The sequence below is a fragment of the Bos mutus genome, chromosome 22, assembly GCF_027580195.1.
Source record: "Bos mutus isolate GX-2022 chromosome 22, NWIPB_WYAK_1.1, whole genome shotgun sequence".
NCBI classification, from domain to species: domain Eukaryota; kingdom Metazoa; phylum Chordata; class Mammalia; order Artiodactyla; family Bovidae; genus Bos; species Bos mutus.
In genome coordinates, this window is record NC_091638.1 from 45277501 (window position 1) to 45294263 (window position 16763).

General features: G+C 37.8%; 1 protein-coding gene across 3 annotated transcripts in view; it reads left to right on the forward strand.

The window, feature by feature from the left end:
• The window catches only part of ERC2 (ELKS/RAB6-interacting/CAST family member 2), a 996367-nt gene that overhangs the window by 467366 nt on the left and 512238 nt on the right, over window positions 1-16763 (forward strand). For all 3 annotated transcript variants that reach the window (XM_070360622.1, XM_070360624.1, XM_070360623.1), the window contains exon 10: window positions 1324-1464. In XM_070360622.1, coding sequence (XP_070216723.1) covers window positions 1324-1464 — 141 coding nt within the window. The remainder of the gene's footprint in view (window positions 1-1323; window positions 1465-16763) is intronic.

Below are 16763 nucleotides of genomic sequence, written 5' to 3' on the forward strand. Positions count from 1 at the left end.
AGTTGGAAACCTGGGCTTGAGATGTATGTGAAGCTTGCTCAGTCATGTCCAACTTTTTGTGACCCCATGGACTGTAGCCTACCATGCTCCTCTGTCCGTGGGATTCTCCAGGCAAGAATACTGGAGTGGGTTGCCATTTCCTTCTCCAGGAGATCTTCTAACCCAGGGATCGAACCCAGGTCTCCCGCATTGCAGGCAGACGCTTTACTATCTGAGCCACCAGGGAAGCTCAAGATGTATATCTCCCATTAATGGCTTGAGAACCTTGCTGAAGACAAGGCCTCATGTGAGCTTCAGTTTCCTGACCTGAAAAATGAGAATGGCTAACCTGTCACTCAAGAGAGTTGTTAGAACTTGGATTGCTTGCTGGGTGATTGTGGTGGTATCGTCATCAATATGGTTATTCCAGTGCTCATTCTGCAATAAAGTATGAGACCACATCATTTACTAAGAAAATGCTGTTTGCTTAGTGTCTTCCTAGGCATTGCAAATGGATATAAAATAAATGCATCATGTCTGGTTTTGGGTGGAACCTGAACATTTTAGTCACATAGATAGATGTTGCTAACCATTTCATGTTTGCTGGTAGATATTGCCCTCCTAGGTAGCAAAGTTGTGCACTGTGATATATGCAAGTGTTATTTCTTTACCTTTTGGAATTTGTACTATACAGGGAACCTCTTGGTTTCTAGAACAACTTGGGTAACCCCATGTCTGAGTTGGAGGGATTCATTATATTCCTGAATCTGAATTTACAAAGGACTAAGACGTAAAATTTGCTCTGAATTTTTAAATCAATTTACCTTTGATTCTATGGGAGATGTTTGAAATAACATTGGTCATTTTTCTGCTAAAGCAATGGAATTTGATAAAGACTTACTTGGATTCTTCTTTTATACATGATTTGCCCTTTGGTGGGAGAAAAGCGTTAAAGTTGGTATTTTCTTTCGTATTTTTCTTAGATGCTGCACCACCTGACAGCAGTAAATGTAAACGGAAGGTTCAGGGTGTCCGTTTTGCTGTGATGTGTAGACTACCTTGGGACGTAGATCATTAGCATAACTTTGAGACATGAAACATGCATTTACTGACCACAGCATTTGGTCGCATTTGATTCTACTGCAATTAGATCCTGCTCGCTTGTATAAACTGGCCAACTTTAATTTCCTGGCCAGAGTCAACTATTGTTACCTAAGTAAGACTTATTAACCCTCTCTGTCTAATGCACACTTTATTGCTGTGTATGGAGTCAGTGTATTAAAATTGAAGACATTGCTAGTAGAAATTACACTGTTTTACTTACTAGTATTCTTTTCCTTTCAGTCTACTTTAATTGACCTCAAGGAACATGCATCTTCATTAGCCTCAGCAGGGCTGAAAAGGGACTCCAAATTAAAATCTCTAGAAATAGCCATTGAACAAAAGAAAGAAGAATGTAGCAAATTGGAAGCACAGTTAAAAAAGGTAAGTGATATCTAAGAAAAAAAACATACTCATTTTATAATGAATTGATAAAATAGGAAAAGAAGAGACATTTTTCAAAAAACAGAAACCCCTTATCTTTTGTCATCTGCTGATAAAAGGATTAATTAAGCAATCTTTATTCCTAAGAAGTCTGCATCAGATCTGTCTCTGAACATGAAAAGTTATCTTAGGTTTCCTGTCTGGGGCAAAAAAAAAAAAAAAAAGCTTGAGAAATAGATGAAAATAGTAGTAGAAGTGAAAAATATTATAAAGATCAGCCATTACTCTCTGGGCAAATCTCAACCATAAAGAAAGATAAATGTTTTACAGTAAATGTTTTCAATAAGTCAAAGAATCCAGGAGCCCTGTTATACATTGATAAACTTTTACTACTTTTCAGAAGTAGGTCAGTTTTGGGGGAGAGGGGACTTTGCAGAAGTTTACCCAACAATATTAAATTTCTAGAAGTTTGTGAAAATAGTCAAATCCTTGGAAGCTCTATGGATTGACTATTTATACTTGACCAGAAATGGCCTTAGTGTTTAAGCAAGTTTATATGTTTAAGGCTTCAGTAAAGAAAACAGGGTCTTTGCATTGCAGTATTAACATGTTTTCTCTGAACTGGACATTTTTGTGGAGTACATTTCCAGTCATGCATCCTTCCTTTGACTTTTTCCTTGTGTTGTTTGGTACGTCTGCATTCATTGTTCACGTAAAACTCATAACATTATGAGTTTAAGCATTTTGTTTCCCTTTGACAATTATAAACTTATTCAGAAGAGATGATAAGAATCTAAACAAACAAACCATATAATAAAATGTGACTATGTATAATTCATAGCACACTGAAATGGGGATTCATTTGCTAAAGTTATAAGAATATATGATATGGATAACAGGGATGTGAAAGCATCATATATCTGTGGAGAAATTCTTCTGGATATTTTAAAACTTAATATACTGTTTCATATGCATGATGCAATGTATAACTGAAATGTGATTATTCTGTGTTCACGTCATCATAGAATTTGAGGAAACTGTCATGAGATTCCACACTAATCAAGTCCCCTTAGTAATACAGAAAAAGATAAATATATGGATCAAATCTCTTTACAACAAGAGCCAGAGAATCTTTTTATTACAAAGTCTATTTCCTAATCCACTCATCATCTCACTTTTTAAAAGTAAAGTCTATTTAAGCAGAAATCTCAAGCAATAAATAGAGTTTAAATTGCCCCTTTGAAGGTGTTTAAATGGCGATTGACTTGGCTATTTATGCATTGGGTGTATGATATATATTCTTGACATATGTATGAATGTGTTCTGCAAAATGTTATACATGCATATGCATATCAAGAAATGAACCTATGAATGGTACTTTTTATATAATAAACATTTTTGTGATCATAAAGCGGACTCCAAGATAACTCTGTGAGAGAATTTTGTTGGCTCCCTGTGGTGGTCCTTGAGTCATCTCACTTCACTTGAAGTATGCTAGGTCCTGAAGGAGGACTCCCACTACACCTGGGCATGAAAACTGCCTTTCATCACCTCTGAGGAACCGTTATGGAGTGAGGGCATTCCACATATTATGTCTTCAGATACATACTTGACCCCCTCCCTTTTAGTGTAAGGCATCTATGGAACTGGAAATCCTCTTAAAAGTAAGAGGTTCATATATTGATGTTCATAGTTTCCATGAATATGGCTTAGCTACTAATAGGTGAACATCTGTACAATTCAACTTAGTGTCTTTCAACATAGTTACAGTTAAGCTGCAAAGTCAGTGAAAGCATGTGATTTCCTTAGACTTTCAGATAGACACCATATACAGAAATTTGTAGATCAAATCTGATAAATATTTTAGTATTATTCCTGATAACATTTTAGCATTCTGCTACATCCCCAGGATTAAAGTAACAAATATGGTTATCTTGCTGTAAAGGACGTATTTAATTTATGAAAAGATAATTTATTTCTAAGTATATACGTCTTGCTTATATTATCTCCTACATGCATAATACAGTGAGATTAATAAGGTAATTATAAATATTTTTATACCTAACCTGCAGTAATTATTTTATTATTTTTGGCCCTCTACATCAACTAAATTCAAAAGTTTAAAATACTTTTTCTAGTAGCCTTTAATTTCTGCTAATAAATAATTCCGTAAAAACCTCAAGTACCCATCACCTTAAAAAGAATTGAAGTCTACATGAAATATTTGAAAATATAAGCCAAAAATTTGTGAATATACATATATACACATCATTTACTCATGGAAAAATAAGCAGCTATAAAAGCTTAAGGAGTGTCTGGGCCTCCTTTTAAATAAAAGGGTATGTGACTTGTGAATAAAATATAAAGGGTTACTAAATGAAAGCTGAAAACATAATAGTTTTATTATGTCATAAATAAACCATGAGTTCCCAGTGGAGTTTTGCTCAAGATTTGTGAGCACTCAGGTATTTTTGCCATAAAATCTATACAACATTGGTGATGTGTTTAGCTGAACAGAAACCTTGTCTGCTAGTGACAGTGGAATCCAAATTGTGATTTAAATCTGCTTTTGTCTTATAAACAATGCTAGAAATTGGTAAGATGAGTTTTTAACAGAAAAGTTTATGGAGGACATTCATACACACAGTTGCTTTTAACTCTTTACTGCACTATGTCAGTTTAAGACATTTCCAAATAGTTTGTGTTGAAAATGGTTACTAAAGGCAGAAAAGGAACTTCTTACACATTCCATCCCACCTCTTTAAAACAGCTCCACACACCTGGTCAGCCAGATTTCAAACTCAAGGCAGCTGCCAAAGTAAGGCCTGGGAGCACTGTGGCACTGACAACCACCCTGTGTCTATAGAGAACTCTCTCATCGTCAGGCAGCAAGGTTATCAGGATATATTTGTTCCTTCCCCATCTTTCCAGTTTTGTCGATGAACTCCAACTTTGTTGTTGGAGTTTCACTTGTAAGGAAATCTTTACTCATATTAGTGAGTATTTAGTGTTCAATACGTAGACATAAATTTATCTTGTATGACTAGAAATCATTTGAGAAGCAATAGCACTTCAGAATGCCATGATTTATGTTATTTAAGTCATTTTCCAATTAATATCGTCTTTGAGGAAGGTATTTTTTTAAAACCACAGTAAAATTATCATTTACTTCATCAAAGTTGAAGAAAAATAAATTCTTGCTCTTCAAAGGAATGTCTTGGGTTAAAGCTTACAGTGTTTCACCTTCTACCCCTTGACATTGAGTCCCAAATTAATGATGCAGCTATTTAAGATCTATAATTTGAGGACGCTATTTAAAATAATATTTAGTACATTTAAATCCACAAACATTTATATCTTTTCCACAAAATAGAAGAGCATTACAGATTCTAAAGGACTTAGAACATAATAGGATAGACACTGATAACTGTATTTTTTAATTATGAACTACTAGTAGGAACTGGTAATAGACAATGGGTAATACTGCATTTTGGTTCCCTTTAATCTTCCTACTGACTTAATTCTTTCCCCATTTACTGTTAATCCTGTAATGTCTTGCTTACTGATATTTTGCTATTGCTAACCTGCTGTTTGCTAATCTATATTTTTCTAAAGTTAGACTGAATAGAAAAGTCAAGCTTGTGTTAATATAAAAGAAGAGCTATAAATTCAGTGATAAGATTTAATTAATCTTTTATTATTACCATCTTTGAAGTTCAGGTAATAAATTGCAGGCTTGGCCAAGAGCACTTCTTCTGATTCATTGCTAGAGGCCAGCACTTCATGTATCATCAAAAGTGGACAGCTTTCTTTATTTCATGGGTTATTTAACTTGAGAAAGGGAAAGTAACACAAACCTTAAATTTCTTATTCCAGCTATTCTTTTAAAGGAGCCAAAGTCAACATTTCTGTTTCCCTAGAGCCTCTCACTTTCACTGTGGAATGTTTAGAAACTGAAATTTCTTCTTTTTTAACCACCAGTTTGTCTGTGCAAATGCACTGAATTTGTTGAGCTAATGCTGTTTTTCTGGATCTTTCCTTCTTTCCCTGTCTGTGCTTCAATGCCTCCCCAACTTTGCAATGTAGCAAGCTGAGCAGTTGTTCAATCAGATGTACAACCCAGTAAGTCATTTCTGAAAGTTCCCGCTGTAACATATAAAAGCATGAGGATCCATTGACCACATGTCACAGTGTGCCATATTGGGGAAGTTTTGAAATCTTTATGAATCTCTTCCCATTTCCGTTTTGTCAAAAGAAATGACCTGTTCAGAGGCCATTGCCATTTCTTTTGTCTGTGAAATTTTAAAATTAAGAACTCAAGGAAATATTGCCAGCTCTGGTATTATCTCTGTCTTAACTCTGCTGCTGCTAAGTCGCTTCAGTCGTGTCCGACTCTGTGCGACCCCAGAGACGGCAGCCCGAAAAACTTAGGTCAGCTGCAGATCTAGGCTCATGAAATCTTTCCCACATTCTTCAAACAGAGTTATCTATGCCAAAAGGAAAAACATTTGTAAAATAGTAAACAACTCAATATATGTTATATTCAAGTGATAGAAGTTAAAATAGATTTAAATTTTAAAGTAGGGCTATGCCCTTTGAGATTGCTAAATACCTAACATTATTATGGGTTTTGCAAGGGTTAAAAACATGTCATTTGAAAACAATCTAAAATATACTCTCCTAATAACTGTAACAATTTTGATTATAGCTTAATGGTACAAAAACAAAATATAGGTAACTAGTAAAATTATGTGTAAAATAGCCCAGATGCCACTGCTAGTTTTTTGTTTGTTTGTTTTTTATCCTAATGACAGGTGTGTATCTATATGAAGCAGTTTGTTTCTTTAACTTATTAAAAAGGAAGGGGATTTTGTCAACTCACATGACTTAATGGGAGAAATAATACATAAAAGTGAATGGGATTTGTCATTTGGCAGATATGATCTGTGCTATCTTGCACTCTAATTACTTCTTGTTTATAAATTCCCATTATGGGAAAAAGGGATAGCAGGGATAAAGGAAACAATTCACCCAAGAACTTTTTGTTAAGTTACTGCTCCTAGTTGTATATAGCATGATACACAAGATGCTTGGGTGTGTTTATTCAGATTCAGCCTCCACCCTTCATCCTTGGAAACAAATTTTGTTTTAGGAAACAGAATTCTTCAAGCCTCATTGGAGCATCTTTATTAGCCTCTGTACCCACATATGATTTTTAGCAGAGGAACAAAAATAATCCAAATTTCCTTTCTCTTAATATTTGAATGGACATATTAATAAGCAGGCTCAAGTGAGTGGAGATGTGAAGACAGATTTAAAACTGGGATATCTTCATGCTTGAACATTAACCCTGAAGAAAGTATGTGTTTTCTTTAGATCATTTTAAAGAGATGTAAAGTAATCACACTGAAATTGTATCACACTTACTAGTTAAGGACAGGAAAAAAACAAAGTATATCAGGTTTTGGGGTGTATGGAGGTCAAGTGGGGAGGGCTTTGTTGCTGCAGCAGCTCTGATTTACCTAAATTCTGATAGGAATTCACCATCCATGTCAGGATATGTAGGGCCCAAAGAAACAGTTCTGTTAACCTGTAGACCATTTCCAGAAATAGCGATGACATGGTACTTACTGGATTTTGCCCTTACTCTAACCCAGTGATGGGTCTTTAGGATGCAAAGGCAAACTTTTCAGTCCTTTAGGTGACCAAGTCAAAAGTCATGGACTAATTTTTTCTCCCTGAGTTAACTAAGCTAACCCATTGTTTGGATACACTGGGAATATAGCCAATTATTAATATAGCCAATTAATATAGGTTATTATTCTTTTTAAAAATGTATTTTGCTGAAGTATACGAGATTTACAATGCTGTGTTAATTTCTGCTCTAATAGTAACGTGATTCAGTTATACATATATATTATTTTCCATTGTCTTTTCCATTATGGTTTATCACAGGATATTGAAGCTAGTTCCCTGTGCTATACAGGAGGATCTTGTTTATTCATTCTATATGTAATAGTTTGCATCTGCTCATTCCAAACTCACAATCCATCCCTCCCTCCCTCTTTCCCCCCTTCTGGTTTGTAGATAAGTTCACTTGCGTCATACTTTATATTCCACATGTAAGTGATATCACATGGTATTTGTCCTTCTCTTTCTGATTTACTTCACTTAGTGTGATAATCTCTAGGTCCATCCATGGTGCTGAAAATGGCATTATTTCATTCTTTCTATGGCTGAGTAGTAGTCCATTGTATGTTTGTGCCACATCTTCTTTACCCATTCATCTGTGGATGGGCATTTAGGTTGTTTCCATATTTGGCTATTGTGAATAGTGCCGCTGTGAACATAGGGGTACATGTAGCTTTTTGAGTTATAGTCTTGTCTGAATATATGGCCAGGAGAGGGATTGCTTGATAATATGACAACTGCTTTTAGTTTTTTGAGAAACCTTTATACTGTTTTCTATAGTGTGCTGCTGCTGCTGCTGCTAAGTTGCTTCAGTGTCCAACTCTGTGCGACCCCATAGACGGAAGCCCACCAGGCTCCCCCGTCCCTGGGATTCTCCAGGCAAGAACACTGGAGTGGGTTGCCATTTCCTTCTCCAATGCATGAAAGTGAGAAGTCAAAGTGAAGTCGCTCAGTCGTGTCCGACTCTTAGCGACCCCATGGACTGCAGCCCACCAGGCTCCTCCGTCCATGGGATTTTCCAGGCAAGAGCGCTGGAGTGGGGTGCCATTGCCTTCTCCGTTTCCATAGTGTATAGTTCAATATTTTAGCTCCTCTTGTCTGCAGATATTCTAAGGGTTCAGTTTGTTTTTTAGACTGATAGGTATGCAACATGATGAATTTTCTATCCTTTATAGAATTTTTTTTTAAATTGTCTTTTTTCCAGTTATAAAAATAAGGTTAGGGACACAGTGAAGAGTTTGCCAAAATATGGATGGATATAGCAGAAAATCAAAGTAATAAGACATCTTACTGCGCAGAAAATAACTAGGAACATCTAGGTTGTTCCCCACCCAGACATCTTTTGACTGACTGTCAGTATTCTTTCATCTCCTGTCTCCTTTTCTGTCTTTTTCCTTCTTTGTTTCCTCTCTCTCCTTTCCCTGCCTTTTCCTTCCTTGTTCCCCTTTTTTCCTTTTTTCTTCCTTTTCTCCTTAGCTCCATTCTTTTCTTTTTCTTGTCTAATACTCTTTATTTTCACCAAATTGTCAAAGCTTTTATTGACTTTTATATCCTGTATTTCTTACATATCATCAAAATTTTCTCATATATTCTTCCAAAACACCATTTTAATGGTTGTAACAGTATTCTACTCTATGTGCTCATTCTCCAAACGTTAATCATTTCTTTCTTCTATTTTTTTTTTCTTTGCCAGTATAAATAATAGTCCAAAGAGCATCTTTCCATGTTAATTTCCCAACATTTATATTTTTTTAGTAGAATAAAATGAGGGGCTAAGGACTTTTAAAAACTCTGAGTAGTGCCTGGTATGTCACATGGCTCTTCCAGCTCTGAACAAAGGCATTCTGTCACATCTAGACCAACACACAAAAAAACTATCATTTTACATAACTTTGACACATGCATGGTGGAATATTTTTCTCACTTTAACTTTGCTATCATTAATTACTAATGTGGTTGAAGTTTTTAATTCATTTATTAGCTGTTTGTAGTTTTCTTCTGTAAATAATTTTAAGTGATTTAAGCACTTGTTTTTGAGTTTTTTGTTTTGCTCATTGGCTTGTATGAGTTATTTTGTGCTTTATATGGAGGCTTTCTCAGATTTATGGCAAGATTTTATTTACTTTAATTTTTTTCTACAGAGAACTATTTTTATGTTCTTGACCTGTATTTCCCTTTAGGATTTCTTCATTGCCTTGTGCTTAGAAGTCATCCTTGAATTTCATTAATATTCACCTTTATTAGGTTTTTTAAATGTTACTTTTTATATCCATTTAACTGCATCTATCTTTAGATTGTTTTGCTTCATGTTGAGTGGTGAAGTTCCATTGCTTGTGGGATCAGAATTTTATTTATCATGGCTTTATAATATTTTTAAACATCTAGTGAAACAAATTCTATCCTACTACTTTCTGCTTTTTATTCACTTTTTTTTTTAATGTTCTTAACCTTTAATTTTCCATCATTCCAGGTAAACTGTAGGATCGCCTTGCTAATTTAATAGCACAACTGTTCATTTTAACTTGATTATTATTCAACATCCAAAATAATTTTAGAATGATATTGTTCCAATGTTTTTTCTTCCAATTTATGAACTTGATACAGCTTTTATCGATTTCACTTATCTTTTATAGTTAAGTTTTTTCATTTTCCTATTACATGTCTGTGATTTTTTTTTATGGGTAGCCTAAGGCATTTCTATGTATATAATTTGTAAATTACTGTTATGAGTGGTGTGTTTCTCCTTTTGTTTTCTAACCAGTTGTTGGTACCTAAGAAATTTATTTTATTCTTATTTATTTTAAACATGGCCACCCTGCACAATTTGGTGAACTATAACTTGTTTTTGTTAAAAAAGATTATTTTATAGTCAGTCCTATGTCCACCGGTGTAAACTAAAGCAGAAAAAGTAAGAATTAAGCTGTGATGTCTTCCTGGGAGCATTTGTTTCTTAGAGTAGAAATAAACTTTCTACTTTTAGAAACTTTTAACTTTTGTCACTCCATTTTGTTAAGTGATAGTCTAATGTCATTTCCTAGGAGTCTAAACGTTGCCTATATATCCCTATTACTTCTTATAATAATAACCTTTCTGTAGCTTAACTACCAGTCTCTACTATTGAATGAGTTTTGTCTTGTCATTATAAACACTGTGCCATTTCTCTGCAGTTGAGTTATTTGCTTCCTTTAGTACTTGATTTGAGGCAAGTAATATCATTTTTCTCATCAGTCTGCAAACCTTCTTTGCTGTAGCCCTAATGGTTATTGTGCTCAGGGATCATAGCCAGAAGTCTCTTATGAATTTTTAATAAATATTTATACCTGCTGAGTCCTAAATTTAGTGCTTCATTTATATCCACATTGCTGCAGGGCAAATGTCAGATTTGGAGGTACTGGGGTAACCGTGCTAGCGGCCAAGACACATTTGAGACCCTTCTAATGTTTCTACACATATGAGTATCCGCTGCATGATCATATCCTTTGAAATCCCAACTCTTCTGCAAATTCATCTTTCAATTTGGTTCAGTTCAGTCACTAAGTCATGTCCGACTCTTTGTGACCCCATGACTCAAAGCACGCCAGGCCTCGCTGTCCATCACCAACACCCAGAGTTCACTCAAACTCATGTCCATCGAGTCAGTGATGCCATCCAGCCATCTCATCCTCTGTCGTCCCCTTTTCTTCCTGCCCCCAATCCCTCCCAGCATCAGAGTCTTTTCCAATGAGTCAACTCTTCGCATGACGTGGCCAAAGTACTGGAGTTTCAGCTTTAGCATCATTCCTTCCAAAAAACACCCAGGGATGATCTCCTTTAGAATGGACCGTTTGGATCTCCTTGCAGTCCAAGGGACTCTCAAGAGTCTACTTCAACACCACAGTTCAAAAGCACCAGTTCTTCGGTGCTCAGCTTTCTTCACAGTCCAACTCTCACATCCATACATGACCACTGGAAAAACCATAGCCTTGACTAGATGGACCTTTGTTGGCAAAGTAATGTCTCTGCTTTTCAATATGCTATCTAGGCTGGTCACAATTTTTCTTCCAGGAACAAGCGTCTTTTAATTTCATGGCTGCAATCACCATCTGCAGTGATTTTGGAGCCCCCCAAAATAAAGTCTGACACTGTTTCAACTGTTTCCCCATCTATTTGCCCTGAAGTGATGGGACCAGATGCCATGATCTTCGTTTTCTGAATGTTGAGCTTGAAGCCAACTTTTTCACTCTCCTCTTTCACTCTCATCAAGAGGCTTTTTAGTTCCTCTTCACTTTCTGCCATAAGGGTGGTGTCATCTGCATATCTGAGGTTATTGATATTTCTCCCGGGAATCTTGATTCCAGCTTGTGTTTCTTCCAGCCCAGTGTTTCTCATGATATACTCTGCATATAAGTTAAATAAGCAGGGTGACAATATACAGCCTTGACGTACTCCTTTTCCTATTTGGAACCAGTCTGTTGTTCCATGTCCAGTTGTAATTGCTGCTTCCTGACCTGCATACAAATTTCTCAAGAGGCAGATCAGGTGGTCTGGTATTCCCATCTCTTGAAGAATTTTCCACAGTTTATTGTGATCCACACAGTCATAGGCTTTGGCATAGTCAATAAAGCAGAAATAGATGTTTTTCTGGAACTCTCTTGCTTTTTTGATGATCCAGCGGATGTTGGAAATTTGATCTCTGGTTCCTCTGCCTTTTCTAAAGCCAGCTTGAACACCTGGAAGTTCACGGTTCACGTATTGCTAAAGCCTGGCTTGGAGAATTTTGAGCATGACTTTACTAGCATGTGAGATGAGTGCAATCGTGCGGTAGTTTGAGAATTCTTTGGCATTACCTTTCTTGGGGATTGGAATGAAAACTGACCTTTTCCAGTCCTTGGCCACGGCTGAGTTTTCCAAATTTGCTGGCATATTGAGTGTAGCACTTTCACAGCATCATCTTTCAGGATTTGAAATAGCTCAACTGGAATTCCATCACCTCCACTAGCTTTGTTCTTAGTGATGCTTTCTAAGGCCCACTTGACTTCACATTCCAGGATGTCTGGCTCTAGGTGAGTGATCACACCATCATGATTATCTTGGTTGTGAAGATCTTTTTTGTACAGTTCTTCTGTGTATTCTTGCCAGCTCTTCTTAATATCTTCTGCTTCTGTTAGGGCTATACCATTTCTGTCCTTTATCGAGCCCATCTTTGCATGAAATGTTCCCTTGGTATCTCTAATTTCCTGAAGAGATCTCTAGTCTTTCCCATTCTGCTGTTTTCCTCTATTTCTTTAATTGATCGCTGAGGAAGGCTTTCTTTACTCTCCTTGCTATTCTTTGAAATCTGCATTCAGATGCTTATATCTTCCCTTTTCTCCTTTGCTTTTCGCTTCTCTTCTTTTCACAGCTATTTGTAAGGCCTCCCCAGACAGCCATTTTGCTTTTTTGCATTTCTTTTCCTTGGGGATGGTCTTGATCCCTGTCTCCTGTCATTCATGTCATGAATGAATGTCCATAGTTCATCAGGCTCTCTGTCTATCAGATATAGTCCCTTAAATCTATTTCTCACTTCCACTGTGTAACCATAAAGCATTTGATTTAGGTCATTTCACCATTTAAGTGAATGGTCTTGTGGTTTTCCCTACTTTCTTCAATTTAAGTCTGAATTTGGCAATAAGGAGTTCATGATCTGAGCCACAGTCAGCTCCCCATCTTGTTTTTGCTGACTGTATAGAGTTTCTCCATCTTTGGCTGCAAAGAATATAATCAGTCTGATTTCGGTTGGTGCTGACCATCTGGTGATGTCCATGTGTAGAGTCTTCTCTTGCATTGTTGGAAGAGGGTGTTTGCTATGACCAGTCGTTCTCTTGGGAAAACTCTATTAGCCTTTGCCCTGCTTCATTCCATACTCCAAGGCCAAATTTGCCTGGTACTCCAGGTGTTTCTTGACTTCCTACTTTTGCATTCCGGTCCCCTATAATGAAAAGGACATATTTTTTTTGTGTTAGTTCTCAAAGGTTTTCTAGGTCTGCATAGAACCGTTCAACTTCAGCTTCTTCAGTGTTACTGATTGGGGCATAGACTTGGATTATTGTGATATTGAATGGTTTGCCTTGGAAACGAACAGAGATCATTGTGTCATTTTTGAGATTGCATCCAAGTATTGCACTTTGGAGTCTTTTGTTGACCATGGTGGCTACTCCATTTCTTATAAGGGATTCCTGCCCGCAGTAGTAGATATAATGGTCATCTGAGTTAAATTCACCCATTCCAGTCCATTTTAGTTCGCTGATCCCTAGAATGTTGACGTTCACTCTTGCCATGTCTTGTTTGACCACTTCCCATTTGCCTTGATTCATGGACCTAACATCCCAGGTTCCTATGCAATATTGCTCTTTACAACATTGGACCTTGCTTCTATTAGCAGTCACATCCACAACTGGGTATTGTTTTTGCTTTGGCTCCTTCCCTTCATTTTTTTCTGGAATTATTTCTCCACTGATCTCCAGTAGCATATTGGACACTTATCGACCTGGGAGTTCCTCTTTCAGTATTCTATCATTTTGCCTTTTCATACTGTTCTTGGGGTTCTCAAGGCAAGAATACTGTAGTGGTTTGCCATTCCTTCTCCAGTGGACCACATTATGTCAGACCTCTTCACCATGACCCGTCTGTCTTGGGTGGACCCTGCACAGCATGGATTAATTTCATTGAGTTAGACAAGACTGTGGTCCGTGTGACCAGATTGGCTAGTTTTCTGTGATTATAGTTTCAGTGTGTCTGCCCTCTGATGCCCTCTTGCAACACGTACCATTTTACTTGGGTTTCTCTTACCTTGGACATGGGGTATCTCTTCATGGCTGTTCCAGCAAAGTGCAGCCACTGCTCCTTACCTTGGACAAGTCACCCCTCCTGACCTTGAATGTAGAGTAGCTCCTCTCGCCCTCCTGCGCCCATGCAGTTGCTGCTCCTTGGGCGTGGCATTTCTTCTCTCAACAGCCGCCCCTGACCTCAGACGTGGGGTTGCTCCTCTCGGCCGCTACCCCTAACCCTCAGTTCAGTTCAGTTTAGTCGCTCAGTCGTGTCTGACTCTTTGCGACCCCATGACTCACACCATGCTAGGCCTCCCTGTCTATCACCAACTCCCAGAGCTTACTCAAACTCATGTCCATCGAGTTGGTGATGCCATCCAGCCATCTCATCCTCTGTTGTCCCCTTTTCCTCCTGCCCCAATCCCTCCCAGCATCAGAGTCTTTTTCCAATGAGTCAACTCATCTCATGAGGTGGCCAAAGTATTGAGTTTCAGCTTCAGCATCAGTCCTTCCAATGAACACCCAGGACTGATTTCCTTTAGAATGGACTGGTTGGATGTCCTTGCAGTCCAAGGGACTCTCAAGAGTCTTCTCCAACACCACAGTTCAAAAGCATCAATTCTTCGGCGCTCAGCTTTCTTCACAGTCCAACTCTCACATCCATACATGACCACTGGAAAAACCATAGCCTTGACTAGATGGACCTTTGTTGGCAAAGCAACGTCTCTGCTTTTGCATATGCTATCTAGGTTGGTCATAACTTACCTTCCAAGGAGTAAGCGTCTTTTAATTTCATGGCTGCAGTCACCATCTGCAGTGATTTTGGAGCCCCAAAATAAAGTCTGACACTGTTTCAACTGTTTTCCCATCTATTTGCCCTGAAGTGATGGGACCAGATGCCATGATCTTCGTTTTCTGAATGTTGAGCTTGAAGCCAACTTTTTCACTCTCCTCTTTCACTCTCATCAAGAGGCTTTTTAGTTCCTCTTCACTTTCTGCCATAAGGGTGGTGTCATCTGCATATCTGAGGTTATTGATATTTCTCCCGGGAATCTTGATTCCAGCTTGTGTTTCTTCCAGCCCAGTGTTTCTCATGATATACTCTGCATATAAGTTAAATAAGCAGGGTGACAATATACAGCCTTGACGTACTCCTTTTCCTATTTGGAACCAGTCTGTTGTTCCATGTCCAGTTGTAATTGCTGCTTCCTGACCTGCATACAAATTTCTCAAGAGGCAGATCAGGTGGTCTGGTATTCCCATCTCTTGAAGAATTTTCCACAGTTTATTGTGATCCACACAGTCATAGGCTTTGGCATAGTCAATAAAGCAGAAATAGATGTTTTTCTGGAACTCTCTTGCTTTTTTGATGATCCAGCGGATGTTGGAAATTTGATCTCTGGTTCCTCTGCCTTTTCTAAAGCCAGCTTGAACACCTGGAAGTTCACAGTTCACGTATTGCTAAAGCCTGGCTTGGAGAATTTTGAGCATGACTTTACTAGCATGTGAGATGAGTGCAATCGTGTGTAATTTGAGAATTCTTTGGCATTACCTTTCTTGGGGATTGGAATGAAAACTGACCTTTTCCAGTCCTTGGCCACGGCTGAGTTTTCCAAATTTGCTGGCATATTGAGTGTAGCACTTTCACAGCATCATCTTTCAGGATTTGAAATAGCTCAACTGGAATTCCATCACCTCCACTAGCTTTGTTCTTAGTGATGCTTTCTAAGGCCCACTTGACTTCACATTCCAGGATGTCTGGCTCTAGGTGAGTGATCACACCATCATGATTATCTTGGTTGTGAAGATCTTTTTTGTACAGTTCTTCTGTGTATTCTTGCCAGCTCTTCTTAATATCTTCTGCTTCTGTTAGGGCTATACCATTTCTGTCCTTTATCGAGCCCATCTTTGCATGAAATGTTCCCTTGGTATCTCTAATTTCCTGAAGAGATCTCTAGTCTTTCCCATTCTGCTGTTTTCCTCTATTTCTTTAATTGATCGCTGAGGAAGGCTTTCTTTACTCTCCTTGCTATTCTTTGAAATCTGCATTCAGATGCTTATATCTTCCCTTTTCTCCTTTGCTTTTCGCTTCTCTTCTTTTCACAGCTATTTGTAAGGCCTCCCCAGACAGCCATTTTGCTTTTTTGCATTTCTTTTCCTTGGGGATGGTCTTGATCCCTGTCTCCTGTCATTCATGTCATGAATGAATGTCCATAGTTCATCAGGCTCTCTGTCTATCAGATATAGTCCCTTAAATCTATTTCTCACTTCCACTGTGTAACCATAAAGCATTTGATTTAGGTCATTTCACCATTTAAGTGAATGGTCTTGTGGTTTTCCCTACTTTCTTCAATTTAAGTCTGAATTTGGCAATAAGGAGTTCATGATCTGAGCCACAGTCAGCTCCCCATCTTGTTTTTGCTGACTGTATAGAGTTTCTCCATCTTTGGCTGCAAAGAATATAATCAGTCTGATTTCGGTTGGTGCTGACCATCTGGTGATGTCCATGTGTAGAGTCTTCTCTTGCATTGTTGGAAGAGGGTGTTTGCTATGACCAGTGCGTTCTCTTGGGAAAACTCTATTAGCCTTTGCCCTGCTTCATTCCATACTCCAAGGCCAAATTTGCCTGGTACTCCAGGTGTTTCTTGACTTCCTACTTTTGCATTCCGGTCCCCTATAATGAAAAGGACATATTTTTTTTGTGTTAGTTCTCAAAGGTTTTCTAGGTCTGCATAGAACCGTTCAACTTCAGCTTCTTCAGTGTTACTGATTGGGGCATAGACTTGGATTATTGTGATATTGAATGGTTTGCCTTGGAAACGA